This window comes from Manihot esculenta, chromosome 13 (genome assembly GCF_001659605.2).
Source record: "Manihot esculenta cultivar AM560-2 chromosome 13, M.esculenta_v8, whole genome shotgun sequence".
NCBI lineage: Eukaryota > Viridiplantae > Streptophyta > Magnoliopsida > Malpighiales > Euphorbiaceae > Manihot > Manihot esculenta.
Genome location: NC_035173.2, coordinates 5,163,936 through 5,183,748, shown reverse-complemented (window position 1 = coordinate 5,183,748; position 19,813 = coordinate 5,163,936). Strand labels below are relative to the sequence as shown.

The 19,813-nt window shown below is 31.6% G+C and overlaps 3 protein-coding genes across 4 annotated transcripts; 2 read left to right on the top strand and 1 right to left on the bottom strand.

Moving 5' to 3' along the window:
• The first annotated feature begins 834 nt into the window (after nucleotides 1–834).
• LOC110629625 (probable pectate lyase 8) lies at nucleotides 835–6,062 on the top strand. 2 transcript variants are annotated; one of them, XM_021776682.2, is made up of 7 exons: nucleotides 835–1,230; nucleotides 1,518–1,571; nucleotides 1,945–2,010; nucleotides 4,228–4,870; nucleotides 4,971–5,074; nucleotides 5,172–5,310; nucleotides 5,392–6,062. In XM_021776682.2, exons 1-7 carry the CDS (start codon nucleotides 1,142–1,144, stop codon nucleotides 5,611–5,613), a joined length of 1,317 nt encoding a protein of 438 aa, XP_021632374.1. In that variant the 5' UTR covers nucleotides 835–1,141; the 3' UTR covers nucleotides 5,614–6,062. The 2 variants fall into 2 exon arrangements, with proteins under 2 accessions (XP_021632374.1, XP_021632373.1); XM_021776681.2 differs by having other exon boundaries at nucleotides 836–1,230; nucleotides 4,225–4,870.
• A 1,875-nt stretch (nucleotides 6,063–7,937) lies between these two features.
• On the top strand, nucleotides 7,938–8,772 carry LOC110630265. The gene has a single exon (XM_021777676.2). The coding sequence runs from the start codon at nucleotides 8,063–8,065 to the stop codon at nucleotides 8,726–8,728; it is 666 nt and encodes a 221-aa protein (XP_021633368.1). The 5' UTR covers nucleotides 7,938–8,062; the 3' UTR covers nucleotides 8,729–8,772.
• A 110-nt stretch (nucleotides 8,773–8,882) lies between these two features.
• Nucleotides 8,883–11,776, bottom strand: LOC110630264 (putative kinase-like protein TMKL1). Its single transcript, XM_021777674.2, has 2 exons — nucleotides 10,245–11,776; nucleotides 8,883–9,646 (listed from the first exon to the last, which is right to left on the bottom strand). Exons 1-2 carry the CDS (start codon nucleotides 11,641–11,643, stop codon nucleotides 9,006–9,008), a joined length of 2,040 nt encoding a protein of 679 aa, XP_021633366.1. The 5' UTR covers nucleotides 11,644–11,776; the 3' UTR covers nucleotides 8,883–9,005.
• Between the last annotated feature and the right edge of the window lie 8,037 nt (nucleotides 11,777–19,813).

Genomic DNA, 19,813 nt, shown 5'->3' with positions numbered 1-19,813 from the left:
TCTTTTTTTTTTTTTCCTGCTATTGGGTTGAATTTACATATTAAAAGAAAAATCTAGCTTGCAACTCAAGTGATTGGCTGAGGTTTTGTTATTGTGGGTTCCATCTTTAATTTTTACCCTGCACTTTTAGTCCCAGATTGAATTTATTAAAGATTTTATGTAGCTATGAGACAAATGTAGATTTGAGGAAAATTATGTGGACCAATTGAATCCACATAATCTGCAAATGGTAAAGACAATGTAGACCCATACATACATGCATGTTATGTCTGCTTTTGATGTCCAATCATATGGGTTAGATTTTAACATCATTTGGGTTCCCATCTGGAACCCCCCCTTTCTGAATATGACTTTTTTGTGCTCTCTAATCTTTTATTTTGCAAAGATGATGCCTTCCTTTTGCACACTCTTTTTTCATGTTTTTTATTTTCTTCCATTACATGCAACAAATTAATATTCATGTCCTAAAGTCCCTGAAATTGCAATAAAATAAATAGAAAAATTGATTGCTTTTTAATTTTCAGTTTATAAAAAAATATTTTATTTTCATGAAATAACTTTTTATAACCGCAATTTTCAAGCAATGTAGCAAATAAAAAGAGCTGAGTATTGAATTTCACCGCCATCTGCGAGTAAGGATACACTTTCGTGTGTTAAACAAGCTGACGTGGCCACGGTGGTCCGAGGGTTGATTCGTGATGAACAAAGAGTGAGGTTTCATAGGAAGGGAGATGGTCAGGCACGTGCGTGACCGACACACATTGGACGTGGGAGAGTTAAAGCGTAAATGGAATGGCGAAACGCGAAATCTCATTTGCAAGAGAGTGCTAATCAGTTAGCGGCAGTTAGAGAGGCGGTGAGGTGGTTAATTAGTATTTGGCTTAATTTACTTAACCTGGGTTAAAACCGAGTTAGGCAAGATTTAGGCCAATACGTCGTTGTTTTGGCTATAAAAAGATGGCTTCGCAATGGCTCTTCTTTGACTCGTATCTTTCGTTTTCTTTCCTGATTCTTAGACACCGAAACTAGCAGAGCAATTTACTCTGACAATAATAAAGAGGGAAAAACAAACAGAATACAAAGCACACAGAGAGAGAGAGAGAGAGAGAGAGAGAGAAAGAGAGAGAGATTTGAAGCAACAATGGCGATTTCGCCGAGATGTTTTTGTGTATGTGCATTGATTGTTCTAGTGCTTTTCGTTAGCGTGAAGTCATCAACGGAGAAATCGAGGTACAATTCAAGCATTCATGTTCTGTATCTTGTATAGTACTACTGTTTCTTTTCAGAAACAGAGTTGCTCTTTTTAGTCTGTGAATCAGTGTTTTGAGCTGTTCATGCTAGATTTTGTGCTTATATCTGTAGATTTCTATACAATTTGCGCATTTTCAATCACAGTTTTCGTCATTTCTGAAAAGCTCCAATTTACGCATTAACTACCGCGTTTATGTGATTACATCAGAGAATTCGATAACTTATACCGTGGATTTGGTCGCCTGGCTTTTTTTTTTCCCTCTCAGGTTCGAGCAAAAGCAGGGGTTGCAGAGCTCCAAGAACTCATCAATGGCCGACGGGTGAGTTTCAGAGTAGTCAAGCTTCCTAATGGATCCTGATTGTAAAACTGGAAAATTATAGTCGAAATTGTCTGACTTCCGGACGTTTTAAGCCGTTTTGATCGGGATCAAAAAGGAATCTGGATCGTTAGTTTTGTTACATTAGTTTATCAGAGTGTTGAGTCCGTTGCTCTGTTTTTAGTTCTCACTCAGAGCCAATTGACTCTGTCTCGGTGAGGTTGAATCCGTTTCCTTTAGTATATCACTCTCCTTGCCCACTCAGTCCTAGAGCCAATTGCGGATTATAAATCTCGAATCTTATTTAGTCATCTAGTGAGAGCTTAGCTTATAATGGAAGTTTGTCTGTTTATTTGTTCGCGTTTCAATTGTTCAGGTCAGGTGATGCATGGAATGAGCATGCTGTTGAGAATCCGGAGGTGGTGGCTTCAGTGGTTGATCAGTGAGTTTTTCCTTATATCACTCTTATTTTCCTATAGGTCACCATTTCAATATATCACATCACCCTTCATGTTTTTAACTTTTTAATGATAAGAAAAAAGAGTTCAACGACATGTTTTGTTTATTTTTTTTAAAAAAGACGACTTGTTTTATTTAGTTATTTTTATTTAAATTGGAAAAAAAAGGGATTGCGTTTTATTATTTTATGAATGTGTGTATATATATATATATATATATATATATATATATATATAAGATTTCTCTATATTTGATAAATAATATTAAATTTTTTTAAAAAAATCTATTATTTTGTTGTTTGATTTAGCGAAAACTAATTATTTACATTTTTTATTTTTAAAAATATATTAAATAATATTAATTTTTTCAACCTGTCAACTAATTAGTCATTGTCTATTTGAGCTATTAGTGAAATTACTAAAATGTATTTATTTTTAATTAATATCTATAATATTAAAACATAACCATTTAGTATTATAATTTGAAAATAATAATTACTTAGATTTTATAATTAAAAAATTGACTAAATAGTTAATTGTCTGAAAAGATGAAAATTATTTTAATGTGTTTCTGAAAATACAGCAACTACATAATTAGTTTTACTGAACTACATATACTAACTATTAATCTTCTCCGAATTTAAACTTCGGTACCTCACATTTTTAAAAGGCGGAAAGAACAAGTGAATACTGTTAGGCTTGATTGGCTTAAAGGGCATTCCAATTCTTAGTCTCCTCTTCCGGATACATGTTCTTTCAAGATTCAACCCTGCTATGGTATGGAACTACCCCCAAAAAACTCATTGAAATAAAGATTTCGTTTGGGGTTATTTTTCAAATCCTATCCCCAACGAAACTTTTATTTTTTTACCCCCCAAAAAGATAGTCAAAACGAGGTTAGATTACTGATTTTTTTTTAAATTCCATTACTCTTTTTTTTTTTCTTTTACTCAAATAATCGGAAGGCTGGATAGGCTAACCTAGTTTGAGATAATTTTACTTCCAAATTGATCACTTCAACAGTGTTTGATAAATTACAGGAGGATATACCTGTTAGGAACGTTTGATGCTACATATATGTGCCAATTTTTTTTCCCTTTTAGCTTCATTAATTGAACTTAAACGATGTAGTTTTGAAGTGATTCTTATAAGCTGAGCCAACTTTATTTCAAAAGAACAGCCCTTCTAAGACCGTTTGGAATGGTAAAATCTACCTGGTTTTGCCGTACTGATGAGAATATGTTAGAATATTATTATTCTCAATTCTTTCAATTTCATTTAATTTCTCTTCTTATCAATTGGATGAATATATTTTTTTCAGAATTTTTTGAATCCAATCAATGGAATAAATCATAAATGTACTTGAATCATGATAGATCAAAGGAAATTGAATAATATAAATCAATATGAATTTATCAAGAGAGCTATTAGACCCTATAACTTCAAAATTTAAGTTTTTACTTCATTTTTACTATATACAAGCATACATATACTCCATATTTTTATTTGAACATATCAAAGAAGATGTCATGCATGCTGCTTTTCTCGTTTACTAGATGAGTAACCCATTTCTGATATGGTCAAATTCTTACTGGATTCTAATTAGACTTACAACCCATCTTCTTGAATCGAATTACGATTTTGTCTGTTAGTATCCCATGCTTTTTGGTATTAAATCCACTATCGGTCAGATATAATTAATTACTCATTTACTTTCACAATTATTTTTTCTAGATTCATTTGAAAAAGTGATGATTTCAGCCAGTGCATTTTTTTGTCCCTACTAGGTGGGGCAGACAACTTAACTCTTGCCTCCCTTCTCCAGCCTGTCGAGGCATCAGCTACAGACCACATATACCAGATCTGGATTCATATCATAGGACTTTAATCAGAATTCTTTCTGATCTAGTAATGCTCAATTGAAAGAGCCAAGTTATTCAATATGGCCACCGTCGTGAACTCATTTATTGACGGACATGCAAAGCTCTGACAGGAATTGGATTTCAACCTTGCATTTATTTGTTGAATAATGAAATGTAGGAGTAGAAAATGATTTGTAAATTTTTCCGTATAGTCGTATAATGCACTTTCCATATTTTGTTATTCGGCTAAAGTGGGACATCACGCTCTAATTTGCAGATTATTAATTTGACCACAGTAATTGTAATAATAATGTCATACTGGATTTGTGATTTTAGCAGGAGCATCCACAACGGCACAGCGAGAAGGAATTTAGGATTCTTCTCATGTGTAACAGGCAATCCAATTGATGATTGTTGGCGATGCGACCCCAATTGGCAGCGAAACAGGAGGCGTCTTGCTGACTGTGGGATTGGCTTTGGACGCAATGCCATTGGTGGTCGCGACGGCAGATACTATGTCGTGACTGACCCTCGAGATGACGATCCTGTTAATCCAAAACCTGGCACCCTTCGCCATGCTGTTATTCAAGAAAGACCTTTATGGATTGTGTTCAAGAGAGACATGGTGATCACTCTTAAGCAGGAACTTATCATGAACAGTTTCAAGACTATTGATGCACGTGGAGTTAACGTCCACATTGCCAATGGAGCTTGCATTACCATCCAGTTTATCACAAATGTCATTATTCATGGTCTCCATATCCATGATTGCAAGCCTACCGGCAATGCCATGGTTCGTAGCTCGCCTACTCACTATGGGTGGAGAACTATGGCTGATGGAGATGCGATTTCCATTTTTGGGTCTAGTCACATTTGGATTGATCATAATTCTCTATCGAATTGCGCAGATGGCCTTGTTGATGCTATAATGGGGTCAACTGCCATTACCATTTCGAACAACTACTTCACCCACCACAACGAGGTCAACTATATTTCCCTTGGCATCAATTTTTGATTAATTAATGCGATTTTATTTGTGCTTTTTAACAGACTGATTAAGTTTCTTCTTAAGCGATGAACAGGTTATGTTATTGGGTCATAGTGACTCCTATGCAAGAGATAAGCAGATGCAAGTAACAATTGCCTACAACCATTTTGGTGAGGGTCTTATCCAGAGAATGCCAAGGTAAAGCTATAATGGCAGCCATACACCTTGTTCAGCTTTTCAATATGATTATTATAGACGATCCAAGTCTGACTGGGCCAATTCATTAATCTTGCAGGTGTAGGCATGGGTATTTCCATGTGGTGAACAATGACTACACACACTGGGAAATGTATGCCATTGGTGGAAGTGCCGACCCTACCATTAACAGCCAAGGAAACAGATATCTTGCCCCTAACAATGCTTTCGCTAAAGAGGTATGCAAATGTCCTATAGAAATATAATTTACCTGTAATGAAAAGATTATAACAAAAATGAAAATTAATTTTTGTTGGCAGGTGACAAAGAGGGTGGATACATCAGATCATGTATGGAGGCATTGGAATTGGAGATCCGAAGGAGACCTCTTGCTAAATGGAGCCTACTTCACTCCCTCAGGAGCCGGAGCTGCAGCCAGCTATGCAAGAGCTTCTAGCTTGGGGGCCAAGTCCTCTTCCATGGTTGGTACCATTACTTCAAGTGCGGGTGCTCTTTCCTGCCGCAAGGGTCGCCAATGTTAATTCTCAAACCTAAGCAACAGGGGAAAACAACCAGAAAAAGAAAGGCAAAAAAAAAAAAAGGTTTTATCTTCCCTTACTGTTGCCACAGCAACTACCCAGCAAGTATGAAGTCTTTCTCTGTTTCATCTCCCTCCTTTTCCTCTGTTTGGCCACTCAACCAATATTTGGCTAGTGTACATTATATAACAGGTGTCATAGTGCGATACAAAGACTAAAAATGGAAAAAAAAATCCACTTGTCAGCACGCCACTGATCTACCTGGGCCTGCTTTAGATGCCGCAGTGTTGCTCATCATCTTGAATTCTCTATTCTTCATAGAGTCGGTTTGTCCATTTTTCTTCTCTGTACTATAATTTACGAATTATCAGATCAGCAAAAAATTCATATCAAAAAGACATTGTTTTTAGCTTCAAATGTTTTAAGCTTTTATCATTTGGAATCGTATTTAATAATGTGTTTGTCCTTCCTATCTCCTTTGTAATTAATGGACACACTCCTCATTTCACATGATAGCATGTATAGATGCTTTTACCTTTTTTCACTTGTACCCTACAGTTCTGAAACACTACTTAATATAATTACCAAGAACATTCATAATTAATGTTCGGTTAATGACAATTCCTTGGTGCTTGCATGTGAGGTGGGCCACCAAAAGGCATATGATGCATTCTTTGCAGACAATGTCGCAAGTATGAGACTATGAGCCTTTGGAGAAGTGTCACTTCAGAACCATGTGGATTGGGAAATGGCATAAAATAATTCATCTTCATCACTTCCCTCACGACTGGTAAATATTTTAAAAGATCAACGCTTAAACTACGAAATATTTGCTTTATTCTTAATTTTTTAATTATTGAGTATTCCAGATAAATATTAGACTTTAGATTATTTAATTATCGCTATTTAGTTTACTTCTAAAAAATCTTTTGAGCAAAATAATATTTTAAATTTATCATTATTATTATTTAAAGAGATTTATTTCCATATTTATGTGCTTCTAATTTTAATGTTAAAATTTCAGTATTATAACATATAATTTAAGAAAAAAGAAATTTTAAGATAAAATCCAAAATACATAAAAGTTCTTCGGTTGCAATTTGGATTTCTCTATGTCTAATGGTGAGAATATGCACCTGTTATAGCAGTTAACTCAACAATAGATGGATGAAAGAAATGCATACAAGTCAAAAGTATTTATAAACCATTGCCTTAAAATTATTAAGAAAGATTTTCACAGACAATTGGTGGTAGAGAGAGTTCTGAGAGAAGGAATAAGGAATAGCTAAATTATTGGATGTGAGGAGGTGCTCCAAGTTAATAATATGATAACATCTAACTTTAAAAAAATTTAAATTTTAATAATTTAAATTTAAATTTAAATTTTAATTTCCATGTAAACATGATTATTTAGGGCTGGTGTGGGTTTAGTAGATATTTTAATTTTTTAATTATTTATTATAATGTAATTATTGGTTTGATATGTGAGATCAATATAACAAAGTAATACGTCTGGAGTATCTGACAATTTTTAAAGGAATATTATACTGTGGAATTTAGTGGTGAGTGTGTGTGCAGCCATGTGCAAGTCCGTCACTGTAAAGTTAATGCTCTTCCAGTTCTTTACCCACATCTGGTAGTTCCGATTAATCAGCAGCTCAAATTTTCAACTAATTCATGATAATCAATTCACCTCAGTCCAGTCTTATTAGGCTTATTGTTTCAGCCCATTGTTCCTCTCATATTCATTGCATTCATCAATGTCTTAGTTTCCTTGTATCTCGTCAATTCAAGTTGATCTCATCTGCAAATTAATTAGTAAAAAGCTCCAAATAAGTATTTGTTTTATTTATAAAAAAAATACTTTTCAATACAAACCCACAGAAGAAATTATACCATTGAAATAATGTAATACTTAAATATGTTGTTTATTATTAAAATTGAATTTTTGTAAATTTAAATATTCTAATACATTACCCATAAAAACCGTATTTTAATTTTACTTTTTAAAATTTTAATAGTCCAAGAGAGTCTCATCCTATCCTCTGTCCTCTTTCATTGCGGTAATTATTGCAATTAATCCCATTTTTCATGAACACACAAAATAAAACATCTATAGACAAAGGCTATGTTCCAGCAAATCTGTGTCACAGCTCACTTGCCTACTCAACCATTTAAAGAGCATCAATATATAGAGCAGAATATTTAGCTTTTGCCAAATATTTTTCATAATCCAAAGGCGGCAGTAAAAGGAAAATAACAGAATTTTTTTTTGTTTTGTTTTAAAACTCTCATCGGTTGTAATCCAAATCCAATTAGTTTGAGGACATCCTTTTTCCACTGTCCTTAATTAAGAAGGATCCTTTTCTCGAAGACTTCATCTGTCTATTTATGCTTTGCCTCCATTGAATTATAAGACCAGACCAAAACAAAGACTCCTCGTTCTTCTAACATGCCTTTTCTCATCGGAGATACTCGCCGGATCTTGTTCTTAGACCATGAAAAGATGAAGAACAAAGATGGATGCAAGTCCAGCATCATCTTCATCGTCAGTTCTGAATCAGCCCATCATAAGAAACTTATGTCAGAACCAGGAATCCGGGTGGGTTCTCAGGTCATCCCCATCATCGCCCCTGATCTATGCGTGGATGAACAAGATTTTCTAGCTTGTACGAACAAGGAGGAAGCCTATTCAAAGATTTCCGACTTGGTGGCTTCGTTGGATATCAACACCAGTGATAAACTGAGCATTGGTTATAGTTTGATCAAGCAGGCACGAAGACTTTCACGTAGAAATTCTTCATCAGGTACAAAGTTGATGATAAAAGTGGAGATAAATTTGGAAACAGAATACTGGTGGCAAGGCATAGTTCCTGCGACCTGCTCATCAATCGCCGAGTTGGAAAACGGAAGGCTTGCAGATTTTGCTGGGGAGGACTCTGGTGAGAAAAGTTGCCCCATTTGCTTGGAGGAGTTTCAGGTAGTGTCTCAGGTCAAGCGGATGCCTTGTTTGCATATATTTCATGGCCACTGCATTGATCAGTGGCTGAACAAGAGCCATTACTGCCCAGTGTGCCGCTTTGAGTTGCCAGCTTCATGTGTCAATTTCATGCACTAGAGAAACATTATTTATCCTTGTAATCTGTAGTATTTTTTTTTTTTCTGATGCTTTATCTATTAAATTGTTCTCATTACCTCTTAAACATCGTCTAAAGGCAAGAAATTTCATCGTACATAGTTATTTGTAATGAATTACACATATGGAGATTAGAGACACAGAAATTGATTCTCTATTACACAAATATGAGAAAACAACATTACAAGCATCAGCTACCACTGCCCCAGTTAATGCATAACTGATAAAGAGCTAATTTAAAATGAAAAGCAAAGCTTAATTAGAAAGGGGTACCGATTTCGCTCCTTGTTTCGGTTGGACTGTACAAAGCAGAGCGGTTTCTAGGTCTGTTCTCTTCCAATTGCTTCACAACTTCTTCCATGGTAGGTCTAACTGAAGGCACCGGAGCGCAGCATCCCATTGCGAGTTTCAGCGCCTGAACCAATCCTTCTTCCATTGGACTCCTTATCCCCTTCAAAAGCTCCACATCAAAAACTTCCATTGTTGTTTCCTCCAAAACTGCCACTTTCACCATTGAAGGCAAGTCCACAAAATCACCGTTTCTTCCATTTTTCCCAGGTTTTTTGCCAATCAAAATCTCAAGCAAAAGTATTCCAAATGCAAAAACATCTGTTCTGGAATTGCATTTCTTCATCCTCTGAAGCTCTGGAGCTTTGTAACCATCAGTTTTTGCAAGTGCCACTATTTCATCAGCCACAGCTGGGACCATTAGCTTGTCAAGCCCAAATTCAGTAAGCCTGGCAACAAAAAATTCATCCACAAGCACATTTTTGGATCTCACGTTTCCATGTGTAATGGGTGTCTCAAGGCCTGTATGAAGATATGCTAGTCCCCTGGCTATACCCAATGCAATCTTGTGCCGCCTAGCCCAGTTCAACACTGGTTTTCCTGCTTTAGTTTCTGCAATTAACCAGACGAATGAAAAAAAAACAAGCGGTAAAGAATAAGTACTTGATTTTCCCAATTCTTAAAATATCAAATACATAAAGGTATACATGCGAATTGCAGGGATTTGCTTAAAACTAGTTACAACCGTTCGCTTTCCATTGCTACTAAACCCAAATACTAAGTAAGAAGCACAATATTCGGCAAGAGGCAAGCTTGGTGATGCAGTATCGCAGCTTCAAGTAATACTACCCCAAGATCAGATACATAATCTAGCAAAGAAACATAATAGAGAACAAAAGTTCTTGGTCGTTTAGAATTTTAGAAATCTAAGCAGCTTTGTTCGCAGATGATCTGTTATTTCCTAAATCTAGGTTTCAGCTGAGAGGTCTAACTACCAGGATTACAATATGTTCATGGAGAGCATTCATTCAAAAATTGAAGCAATATTTAAAGAAAAGCCATACTTAAGCATCTTCAGTGATTCAACTATAAGAATAGGTCATAATCTACAATGAACTCTTGACTTTGCTAGAGTTAGCAGTGTTTTCAGAATATATGTATGACAGTGGAAAACAAACAAGATGCAAAGGTAAACCAAAAACGAGCATACCATGTAAGAGATCATAAAGGTTTTTATTTGGAAGATAATCATATATGAGCAGCTTCTCCCCCCTTTTCCCCTGATAGAAAGCTCTCAAAGGAATCAAGTTTTCATGTCGAATCTTTCCCAGTTGCTTTATCTCTGGTAAGCAAGAACTCCTATCTTTGCAACTACCTTCTCTCAATAACCTCAAAGCAATTGTGCCTCCATCAGCAAGCTTTGCCTTATAAACAGTCCCATATGTCGTCTTCTCAGTTACTTGACCAGTTGCATTCAAAACATCGTCTAATGTCAAATGCTCGCCGCCTTGAAACAAAATTAGCTTCCCTTCACCTCCATTACCACCATTTTCTTCATCTTCTCCTTCCTCTAATTCATCTTCACTCTCTTCCCTACCTTTCCTCTTCTTGTTTTGCATATAGCCAATTAATAATGAGACCAAAACTACAACTCCAGTCATTAATCCAATCACCATACCAGCAATTGCTCCTGAGGTCAATCTTGAACCTCCGCTACAGCTCCTTAAAGGTAACCCACAAAGACTAGGATCGTTACCTTCAAAAACCTCCACACCAAACTTTGATTCACCAAAAACAGGCAACATCCCACTGAAATTATTGTGTGAAAGATTCAATTTTTCAAGGCTCAACGCACTTAAACTCTGAGGGATAGAGCCCGAAAACATGTTATTAGAAAGATCGAGCTCCTTGAGCCCTTGGAAACGAGTCAAAAATTCAGGGAAATTCCCAGAAAACTTGTTGCTACCCAAGTCAAGAAACTGCATATTCTTGCAAGTAGAGTTGGGCAATGCAGGTTCAGGGAGAGACCCAGATATTGAATCACCATGAAGTTTAAGTGAAACTAATCTATCGCATAGATTCCAGATAGATGGAGCTAAAACCCCAGTAAACAAATTGTCACTCAAATCAATATCAGATAGCGAAGAGCTGTAACCGAGCTCAAGAGGGATGGTTCCAGTCAGCGAATTAATGTTAAGATACAAACTTTGAAGCATAGAGAACTCACCAAGCTCTCTAGGAAGTGAACCTGTGAGATTAGCAGATGGGAGCAGGAGAGAAAGCAAGTGCAAAGATGGGTCTTTATAAAGTGAAAGATTGGTCCATTCTGGTGCAGAGAGGTCAGAGCAAGAGAGAGGGGAACCATTTGAAAAGACCCATTTGAGGCCTCGCCATTGGCAAAGAGGAACGGAGGAGTTCCACGAAGAGAGCAAAAGATTTTCAGAGTTACCTTGCAGTGAAGCTTTGATCTTTCCCAGCAGAAGTCCAACATCAGTAGAAGAAGAAGCAGAAGCCGAAGACGAAGACAACGACTCGGTGAGTGCAGCAGTGAAGGGTAAGGCCAAGAAGATGCAGAGAATGCAAAGAGAGTGAAGTTTCAAAAACGCCATTGGATGAAGCAGCAAGGTACGGAGAGAGAGAGAGAGGTGACACTTGACAATGTGGTCTTTGTGGAGTTCTATGCAAAGGAAGAGTGTTCTCCTTTTGAAAAATTGCCTTTCTTTTACTTCATTATTTCATAATCTACTTCATATATATTCCCACTTCAATTCATCACAAGCCATCTGATTTCTCCAAGATAATCATAAAAAAAACTCAGGTTCATCAGACGGTTGATGCATTACATAATTCGTGCACCTCAAAGTACAGGAAAACAATAGCATGAATTGTATTTAACAAAATAAATTAATAACTATATTTATACTATTAATTAATCTGCACGCTCTCCTTTGGAATTGCCCATTTTTTGCAATCTTTTCGCCTTCGCCTTGGGCTCTTCAGGAAAAAAGATTGCGATCCGTGTCGCCACCAGGTCTTGTCCTTTCAGGGATGAACTGTAAGGGCAGGTCCATGATATCTTTGGTGATCCTTTCTTAATAAGGCTACATGTTCAGTTGAGATTTGACTTATCAGTTAGAATCAGTGATCTGTGGTGGAGATGGTGATGAGTTTTGAGGTTGAGTGTATTGAGAAGTAGAGAAGAGAATCTAAGTGGGGGAGTGGGACCTAGATGCCTGTGGGACACAGTAGAAAAGCAAACTCATGAAGAAAAGAAAAAGGTGAATCTATGTCCACAGCTTAGACGTAAAGTGGGGCCAAGGGATAACATGTTGAAAAAGTGTCTTCTTTTTCTTAATTTATTTATATCTCCATTTGTTTTTCAGAAATAAATTCTGCAATAATTAACTTTTGACCTCTTTATTTTCAGAAATATTTGATTTATTCCATAGCGATTGATTTGATTTTGTAATCTATTTTCCAAAACTAAATGTTTTTGAAAGTTACATTTAAATTTAAAAAAACAACGGTCATAATATGATCCTTTAGCTTTTATTTAATTAATAAAATATTTTTTCAATTAAATATTTTTATTTTAATTATATCTATTAAATTCATCTGTGGTCTTATTTTATTAATTATATTATTTCTCTTTCTTAATAATTAAAAAAGTATGAGAATTAATTTTAAAATAAATTTCATATATTTTAATTTTTATTAATATGTATTAAAATAAAAACTAATATTTTAAAATTAATTTTAACAGTATTTAAAACCTTTTAATTGTTGAAAATTATGTACATAATTTTTATTATTATTGAGTATGAATCATTAAAAATAAATATTTAATGAAACTTTTTATGGATAAATGATATTGAAAACCATATGCATAAGTTTTAAAAGGTAAAATGATTTTTCAATGTTGTTCAAATTAAATTAAAAATATTATTTTATTATTTTAATAATTATTAATAAAAATAAAATATGTGAAATTTAATTTAAAAATTAGTTTTCATAATTATTTTATTATTGAAAGGAATAATATAATTGACGAAAGAATACATGTATGAATTTAAAAATACCAAATAAAAATATTTATTTTAAAAAATTATTTAATTAATTGAATAAAATTTTGAGAATCATTTATTAATTGTTTCAAAATCAATTTAATCAATCGACTAGAAAACGCAACCAATATTAAGTTTTCACATTTATTATATAAAAAATTAAAATATAAATGTTATTTTTTTTTTTATAAATATTGACATTTCCTTTCTAATAACCCTATTATTATAATTCATAATTTCTCCTTTTTAACTCTCTCCGATTTCTGTTTTCCTTCTCTCCCACTTTCTCACACACTCTTCTTAATTTTGTCACTCTTGCAAAAGCTAAAGATTTCTTTTTCCTCCTTTTTCATTCTTACCTTTCTGTATATTCTCCTCAAAATTTCTCCCTATGAAAACTTCAAACGTCTTTAAAGTCTAAAAAGTCAAATTTTCTTTCATTAAACATTCAATAAGATTTTATTATTTTAAATTTAATGGTGAATTTATTATGATTTTAATTAATAAATAATTTTATGTTATTAGAATATATATATCTAATACATATAAAATCTATTTTTGATAATCGGTGAATTTAGAAAGGCAATCAAGAATTACATCTACTTAATTTTTTATAAAATCTCGCTTTTAATTGAAAAGGCGAGTTTAACGAAGAAATGAGATATAAAACGTTTAGATTTTTTCCTTTTGCAGTGAAATCTGAGTATCACCTTCATATAATCATATTGTTAAGTCTCGATACGTAATCTATTTCAATTATTTCAATTATTATTATTATTATTATTATTATTATTATTATTATTATTATTATGTTATATCACATATAATAAAAAATAAATTATAATTAAATTATAATTTTAATATTATTAAAATCAATTTTATAAATGTGCTTAAAATATCGTTATTTAAATTTTAAAATATAACTGTGACATAAATTTTAAAGACAATTACTTGCCACAATAAATAATCACGCCACAAGAAATTTATTTTAGATTATTAATTATTAATTATTAATAATATTTAAAAAATAAATTACATCATTATTAGGATTTAATTTCGTCAAATGTTTTTGTTTTCTTTTTTTTTTTATCAATCTTTAAAATATATTTTAATATTTTTAATCCGTAATTTACATTTTGTTCTTTCCACATTATGATTGTATGGTTGTTCATGTGCCTTGTGAAAATTTGTGTTACTATTATAATATAAACTTTAATTAATTTTTAAAATATAATAACTAATTACTAATTATGGAAAAGTTGATATAGAACAATTAATACCAAAATTTAGTAATTATGTCTTCAAACTATTCCATTTAATTTTTCCTCAAAACTCTTTTTGGTTCTCAAACCATAAGCACAAAAAGGTTTAACATTAATAATGAGTTCAACCCCATGCTATGAGCTAATGATATACAGCTAGGAAAAGGGTATGTTATTATTTAAATTAAAATTAAATAATAAAAAATTAAAAAAAATTACTTTTTAAATTTTAAATTATAGTGTAATTAGTGGATTCGTTTATCTATTTTTAGAACTCAATACTTTTCTCTTTAAAGTTTAATTCCGTTAAAACTAAAAGTTTTTCCGTCAAAAATACCGTTAGTAACAGAAAAAATGACTGAACTCTTTTTAGAATCTAACACTTTAGTTTCTACAAATTTTTAAATTTTTCTCTTAAAGAATTAAAGAAAAAATATATTTTTATTTTTAAAATATTATATAATTAACATATTTATCTTTTTATTTTTTGAATTCAACCCTTTAGTTCCTAAAATATTATATTTCAAACTCAATTTTCATAAACAAATAAAAATTTTAAAAAATTTTAAGATTCAAATTCAGTAAAGATAATAAAAATTAAAATATATAAAATTTAAATTATTAAAAATAAAAAATTAAAACTCAATAAAAATTATTTTTTAAAATTTCAAGAATATTTTAATATATTTTTTAAAATTAATAGAGAAACTAACTAATATACTCGTTAAAATTTCAGAGACATTTGAATACATTTTTTAAAATTGATAGATTAAATAGCGAGTTTTTTCATATTATAGAGATTAAATAGCTAGTAATTTTTATTTTATTATTGATAAAAATATTTTTAAAATTATATTGTTTTTCTTTTTTCTTTACTTAAGTGAAATCATTTCTTACAAAGAGATTTTAAGTAGTGTTGAATTTAAAAAAAATAAAAGAATAAATCTGTTAATTATACTATAGAGATTAAAATGTAATTTTTTTAAAAATTATTTTATTAAAAAAATTATATGGAAAAATTTATGTAATGAAAAATATTTTTTAAATATAAATTATTTTTTATAAATAAATAAGATTTTTGATTGATGATTATCAATCAACGATTGTGATCATAACAAGAATTTTTGGAGATTTTGAATATGTGTTTTGCGAAATAAAATATATAGGGGGAAATGATTTTTCTAAAAAAGAAAAAAGAAAAAAGAAATGAAATGATTTCTTTTTCTTGATATGTGTAATAATGTTTGAAAATGAAGTATAGTGAGAAACAAACAAATTCACTTTGGAATATATATTATTGGGAATAAAAATATCTTCAGTGGGACCTCCAATTATGCCCTTTTGAAGAAAAAGTTTTTTTTTTTTTTTTTTCAAGGGTTTGCATATGAATATTAATTAGGGTTGTGGTGGAATTAATTATCATGAAATTATAGTGCTTAATTAGGTAGGATATGGCATTATGGTTGTTGCCGTTTCACTGTTCTAACTCACGCTTACTTCTCTCTTTTCTTTTGTTATTAAATATAGAAAGAAACAATACACTTTTTTAAAAAATAGCAAAAAAATCAACTAAGAGAACTAAAGATTGAAGCTAACAAAATCAAAGTTTTATTATAGAACTAGTAAATAACTTGTGAAAAAGGGACTTGCGTTTGCTACCAACCTAATAAAAATATTAGACAAAAAAAAGAAAGAGAGAAATAAGGTGATGAGGTATAAAGTATAGACATTCTTTTTTTTAAGATATGTATTTACGATTTAATTGATTTTTAATCTAGTATGACATGTTTCTATAATCTAACTCGGCTTTTAATTGAGTATGTTTTATAGTGATATGGACAGGATAAATCAGGTATGATTTGAACAATTTAAAAAAATTTAAAATTAATTGTGAACCTCTTACAATTCGATTTTCACCACGGTACATATCGAAATTATAAATGTACAAGTGATAAAATAAACAGATATGACGTATAAAATAAATAGAATATAGATTAATTAATTTCATATTTAGATAAAGAATCGTATAATTTGATTTCCTTGCTAATTATTGATTTTCTTACTACATAATTCTTTCACTATTGATTTACCATATTGATAAAAGTTTATATTGAAAGAAGCATTTAATGACAAACAAGTCTTACTCTAATTTTGTCCCAAGTACATTAAGTAATGGTTGAAAAAAATTTATAATAAATTATAGGTAAAATAGAAAAGTATAAAATATTATGATGTGATTTCATAAATTTTCATTTCATGATTTATAATTTAATTTATATCAAAATAATATTTATAATATTATATTATTAATCTAGTAATTTTTTGACGTCGGTTATAATAATTAAAATATAATTATAATTAAAAAAAATATAAAATATTTATTTTTATTTTAAAATTTTTTATTTAATTATATTAAATTAATATTTTGTGATATGATTTTTATATTAATATTTTTTATTGCGTCTAAAAGTTATTTTTTTTATTAATAATGTCAATATTATAAATATTATTTTAACACAAATTAAATTATAAATTTTAAAATAAAAAATCAATAAAAATATATAACACTTTTTTACTTTCTTCTGAATTATATACGGTTAATTATTATTTATAATAAATTTTTTTAAAAAATAAAATAACATGAAATGACTATAAAAAATAAAAAAATCATAAATTTCATCGGTTAGTAATTTATTTTATTAATTGTTTTTTTATAATTTAAATAATAATTTTTTTTATTATTTTTAAAATTTTTAATTTTGCAGTAAATTATTCTCACGTACCATTAATTCATTATATATACTTATAATTTGGCTCAATTTTGAAATTAAGATACTATCCTTATCATAAAAAATTTCCAATAGTTTTGAATTTTTTTTTATGGAGATCTACACCACATCTAGTGTTGTAATATTTTGAAATTTATTTATTTGATATATAAGATATTAAAAATTATATTGAATTATAAAATTTAACTAAACATTCACTCTCGAAAATTAAAAAAAAAAACTCATATAATAAAGTCAAAAAACAATCTTCTACAGAAGAGCAAATTAAATTCTCAATAAATAAAATAAAACAGAGAAAAATAATTAAATAAAAATACAGTATTTCAAAAAAAAAATAATTAATTAATAGTGAGATGCAAATTGTAGCCATTACTTTCAGAGAAAGAGGAGAAATTAAGAAGAGAGCGGTTAACAAATGGGAAGGTATATAAATTAAAACAAAGTATACATCTGATTTTTTTTTTTTAAATATTTTAATTGGTTAATATATAGAAAAAATAAAATAAAATATTTATTTTTTTTAAATATTTTAATTGGTTAATATATAGAAAAAATAAAATAAAACATTTATACGAGCATGGTAATTAAGTGGTGTCCTGAAATTCACAAAATTCAAAAGAAGACTATGCATGGAATTTGAAATCAAAGTCCACCTGAAGCTGTAAAGTAATAATGAATATCAAAGCCTCTAACTGGGAAAATTTGTTGTTCCACGAAATGAAACTTTGTTTGGCATGCTGGAAACATACTCTATCATTAGTTTCTTGTTGTGTCACCTGTAAAGTTATTCCTCTTAATAAAGCATCCACAAGACTTCGGTGGAAAAGCAACCCCACCTCGTCATCTTTAACTCCTTAATTAATCAATTCCACCACCCAAAAGTAAACTGAAAATCCAACAAAATCAATGGTTTTCTTCTTCAATTAATTATTCTCTTGTTTTTGTTCTCGTAAGTATATATCATGAGCTGAAGGAAGTCAGTTCACACCTCCATGCAAATGCTAACAAGGAGGTGAAATTGCCCTTCGTTACGTAGAAAATGGCGGTGGATTGTGCAGATTAATGGCTTTCCGGTATGCAGTGTAAAAGCGTTTAAGGAGTAAATCCTAAACTGCTTTAGAGAAAAGTATATAATTTTGAATAGAAAATAGGTTGTTTAATAAAATATTACGTTTGGCTTAATTAGGCATACAAAAAAAATTAAAAATTATTGACAAAAAATTTTAAAAGCCATTTTGAGACTCTAAATAGTATTTTGAGGTTCTAAATAGTATTTTTAGGACTCGTGAAGAACAGTTACATAAGGCAGATAAAAAGCAGGTAAAAGGCATAGATCTTTGAACGAGCTTTTCGAATTGAAATCCTAATAGTGATTTTGACACCTGTAGCAAAAATTATAGCCAAAACGCTTTTTACCGCTTAATGGTCGCGTTTGAGCCGATTCGCCTATTCTAAATATTACAGTCTATTTCGCCCGCATCAGTCTCCTCTACTGAGAAAGAACTCGTCCTCAAGTGGAGCAGAAGATTCAAATATAAAGGAGTATCAGAGTCATGATACCTGGATATGTCCGCCACATTAAACATCGTGGAAATACCCATGGTGTTCGGGAGATATATAATATAAGCATTGTCATTGATACGCCTGAGCACTGAATAGGGCCCATACTTCTCGAGTTGTAGCTTGCTGTATGTACCAACCGGGAACCTCTCCTTGTACAAGAACACCGTCACTACATCTCCAACCTGGAAGACTTCTTATCACCTATGCTTATCTGCAGCTTGCTTGTACTTTGAATTTGCTTGTTTTAATTTCTGCTTGATTTTTTTTTCTGCACATCCACAATCTGCTCTGCTATGTGCTTTGTTGGAACACTAGCATCTGCACTTTTTGGCAGCTTGATCAAATTTAACGTATGTTGTGGTACCTTGATGTAGACAACAGAAAAAGGTGAACGGCTAATAGCATTGTGGACCGCACTGTTGTAAACAAATTCAGCTTGAGGAAGAATAAGATCGCAGTGCTTCGGTTTATCCCCACAAAGACTGTGAATCATATTGCCCAGGGCCTGGTTGACTGCTTCCATTTACCCATCAGTATGTGAATGAGCGGTACTGCTGAACTGTAAGAAAGAATCAAATAGTTTTCACAGTATCCTCTAAAAATAGCTAAGGAACTTGCTGTCACAGTCTGAGATAATAGATTTTAGAACCCCATGAAGACGGACAACCTCTTTAAAGAACAACCTAGCAACAACAACTGCATTTGAGGTTTTTATGCAAGGAATAAAGTGTGACATCTTGGAAAACCTGTCAACCACAACAAAAATAGTATCAATGCCTCTTTGTGTTCGAGGCAGTCCCAACACAAAGTCCATAGACAGATCTTCCCAGATGTTTTCTGGGACTGGTAGAGGTAGGTATAACCCAGTGTTCTTGGACTGGCCCTTGGATCTTTGACAAGTGTAACACTTCTCCACAAATCTGCAAACATCCCTTCTCAGGTGTGGCCAGTAAAATCTTTTCTTGACGGTTACAAGAGTTTTGTCTCGCCCAAAATGACCTGCTAATCCGCGTCCATGCAAGTCACAAATCACCTTCTCCATTAAGGATGTCTTCGGAATGCACAGCTGGTTCTCATGCATCAACTAACCATCAAATAAAT

Coding starts and splice junctions, on each gene's coding strand:
- LOC110630264 (XM_021777674.2), bottom strand. CDS start 11,643: ATGGCGTTTTTGAAACTTCACTCTCTTTGCATTCTCTGCATCTTCTTG. Junction 9,647..10,244: donor CCTTTATGATCTCTTACATG/GTATGCTCGTTT, acceptor GGTTAATTGCAG/AAACTAAAGCAGGAAAACCA.
- LOC110630265 (XM_021777676.2), top strand. CDS start 8,063: ATGCCTTTTCTCATCGGAGATACTCGCCGGATCTTGTTCTTAGACCAT.
- LOC110629625 (XM_021776681.2), top strand. CDS start 1,142: ATGGCGATTTCGCCGAGATGTTTTTGTGTATGTGCATTGATTGTTCTA. Junction 1,231..1,517: donor TCATCAACGGAGAAATCGAG/GTACAATTCAAG, acceptor TTTCCCTCTCAG/GTTCGAGCAAAAGCAGGGGT. Junction 4,871..4,970: donor ACTTCACCCACCACAACGAG/GTCAACTATATT, acceptor AGCGATGAACAG/GTTATGTTATTGGGTCATAG.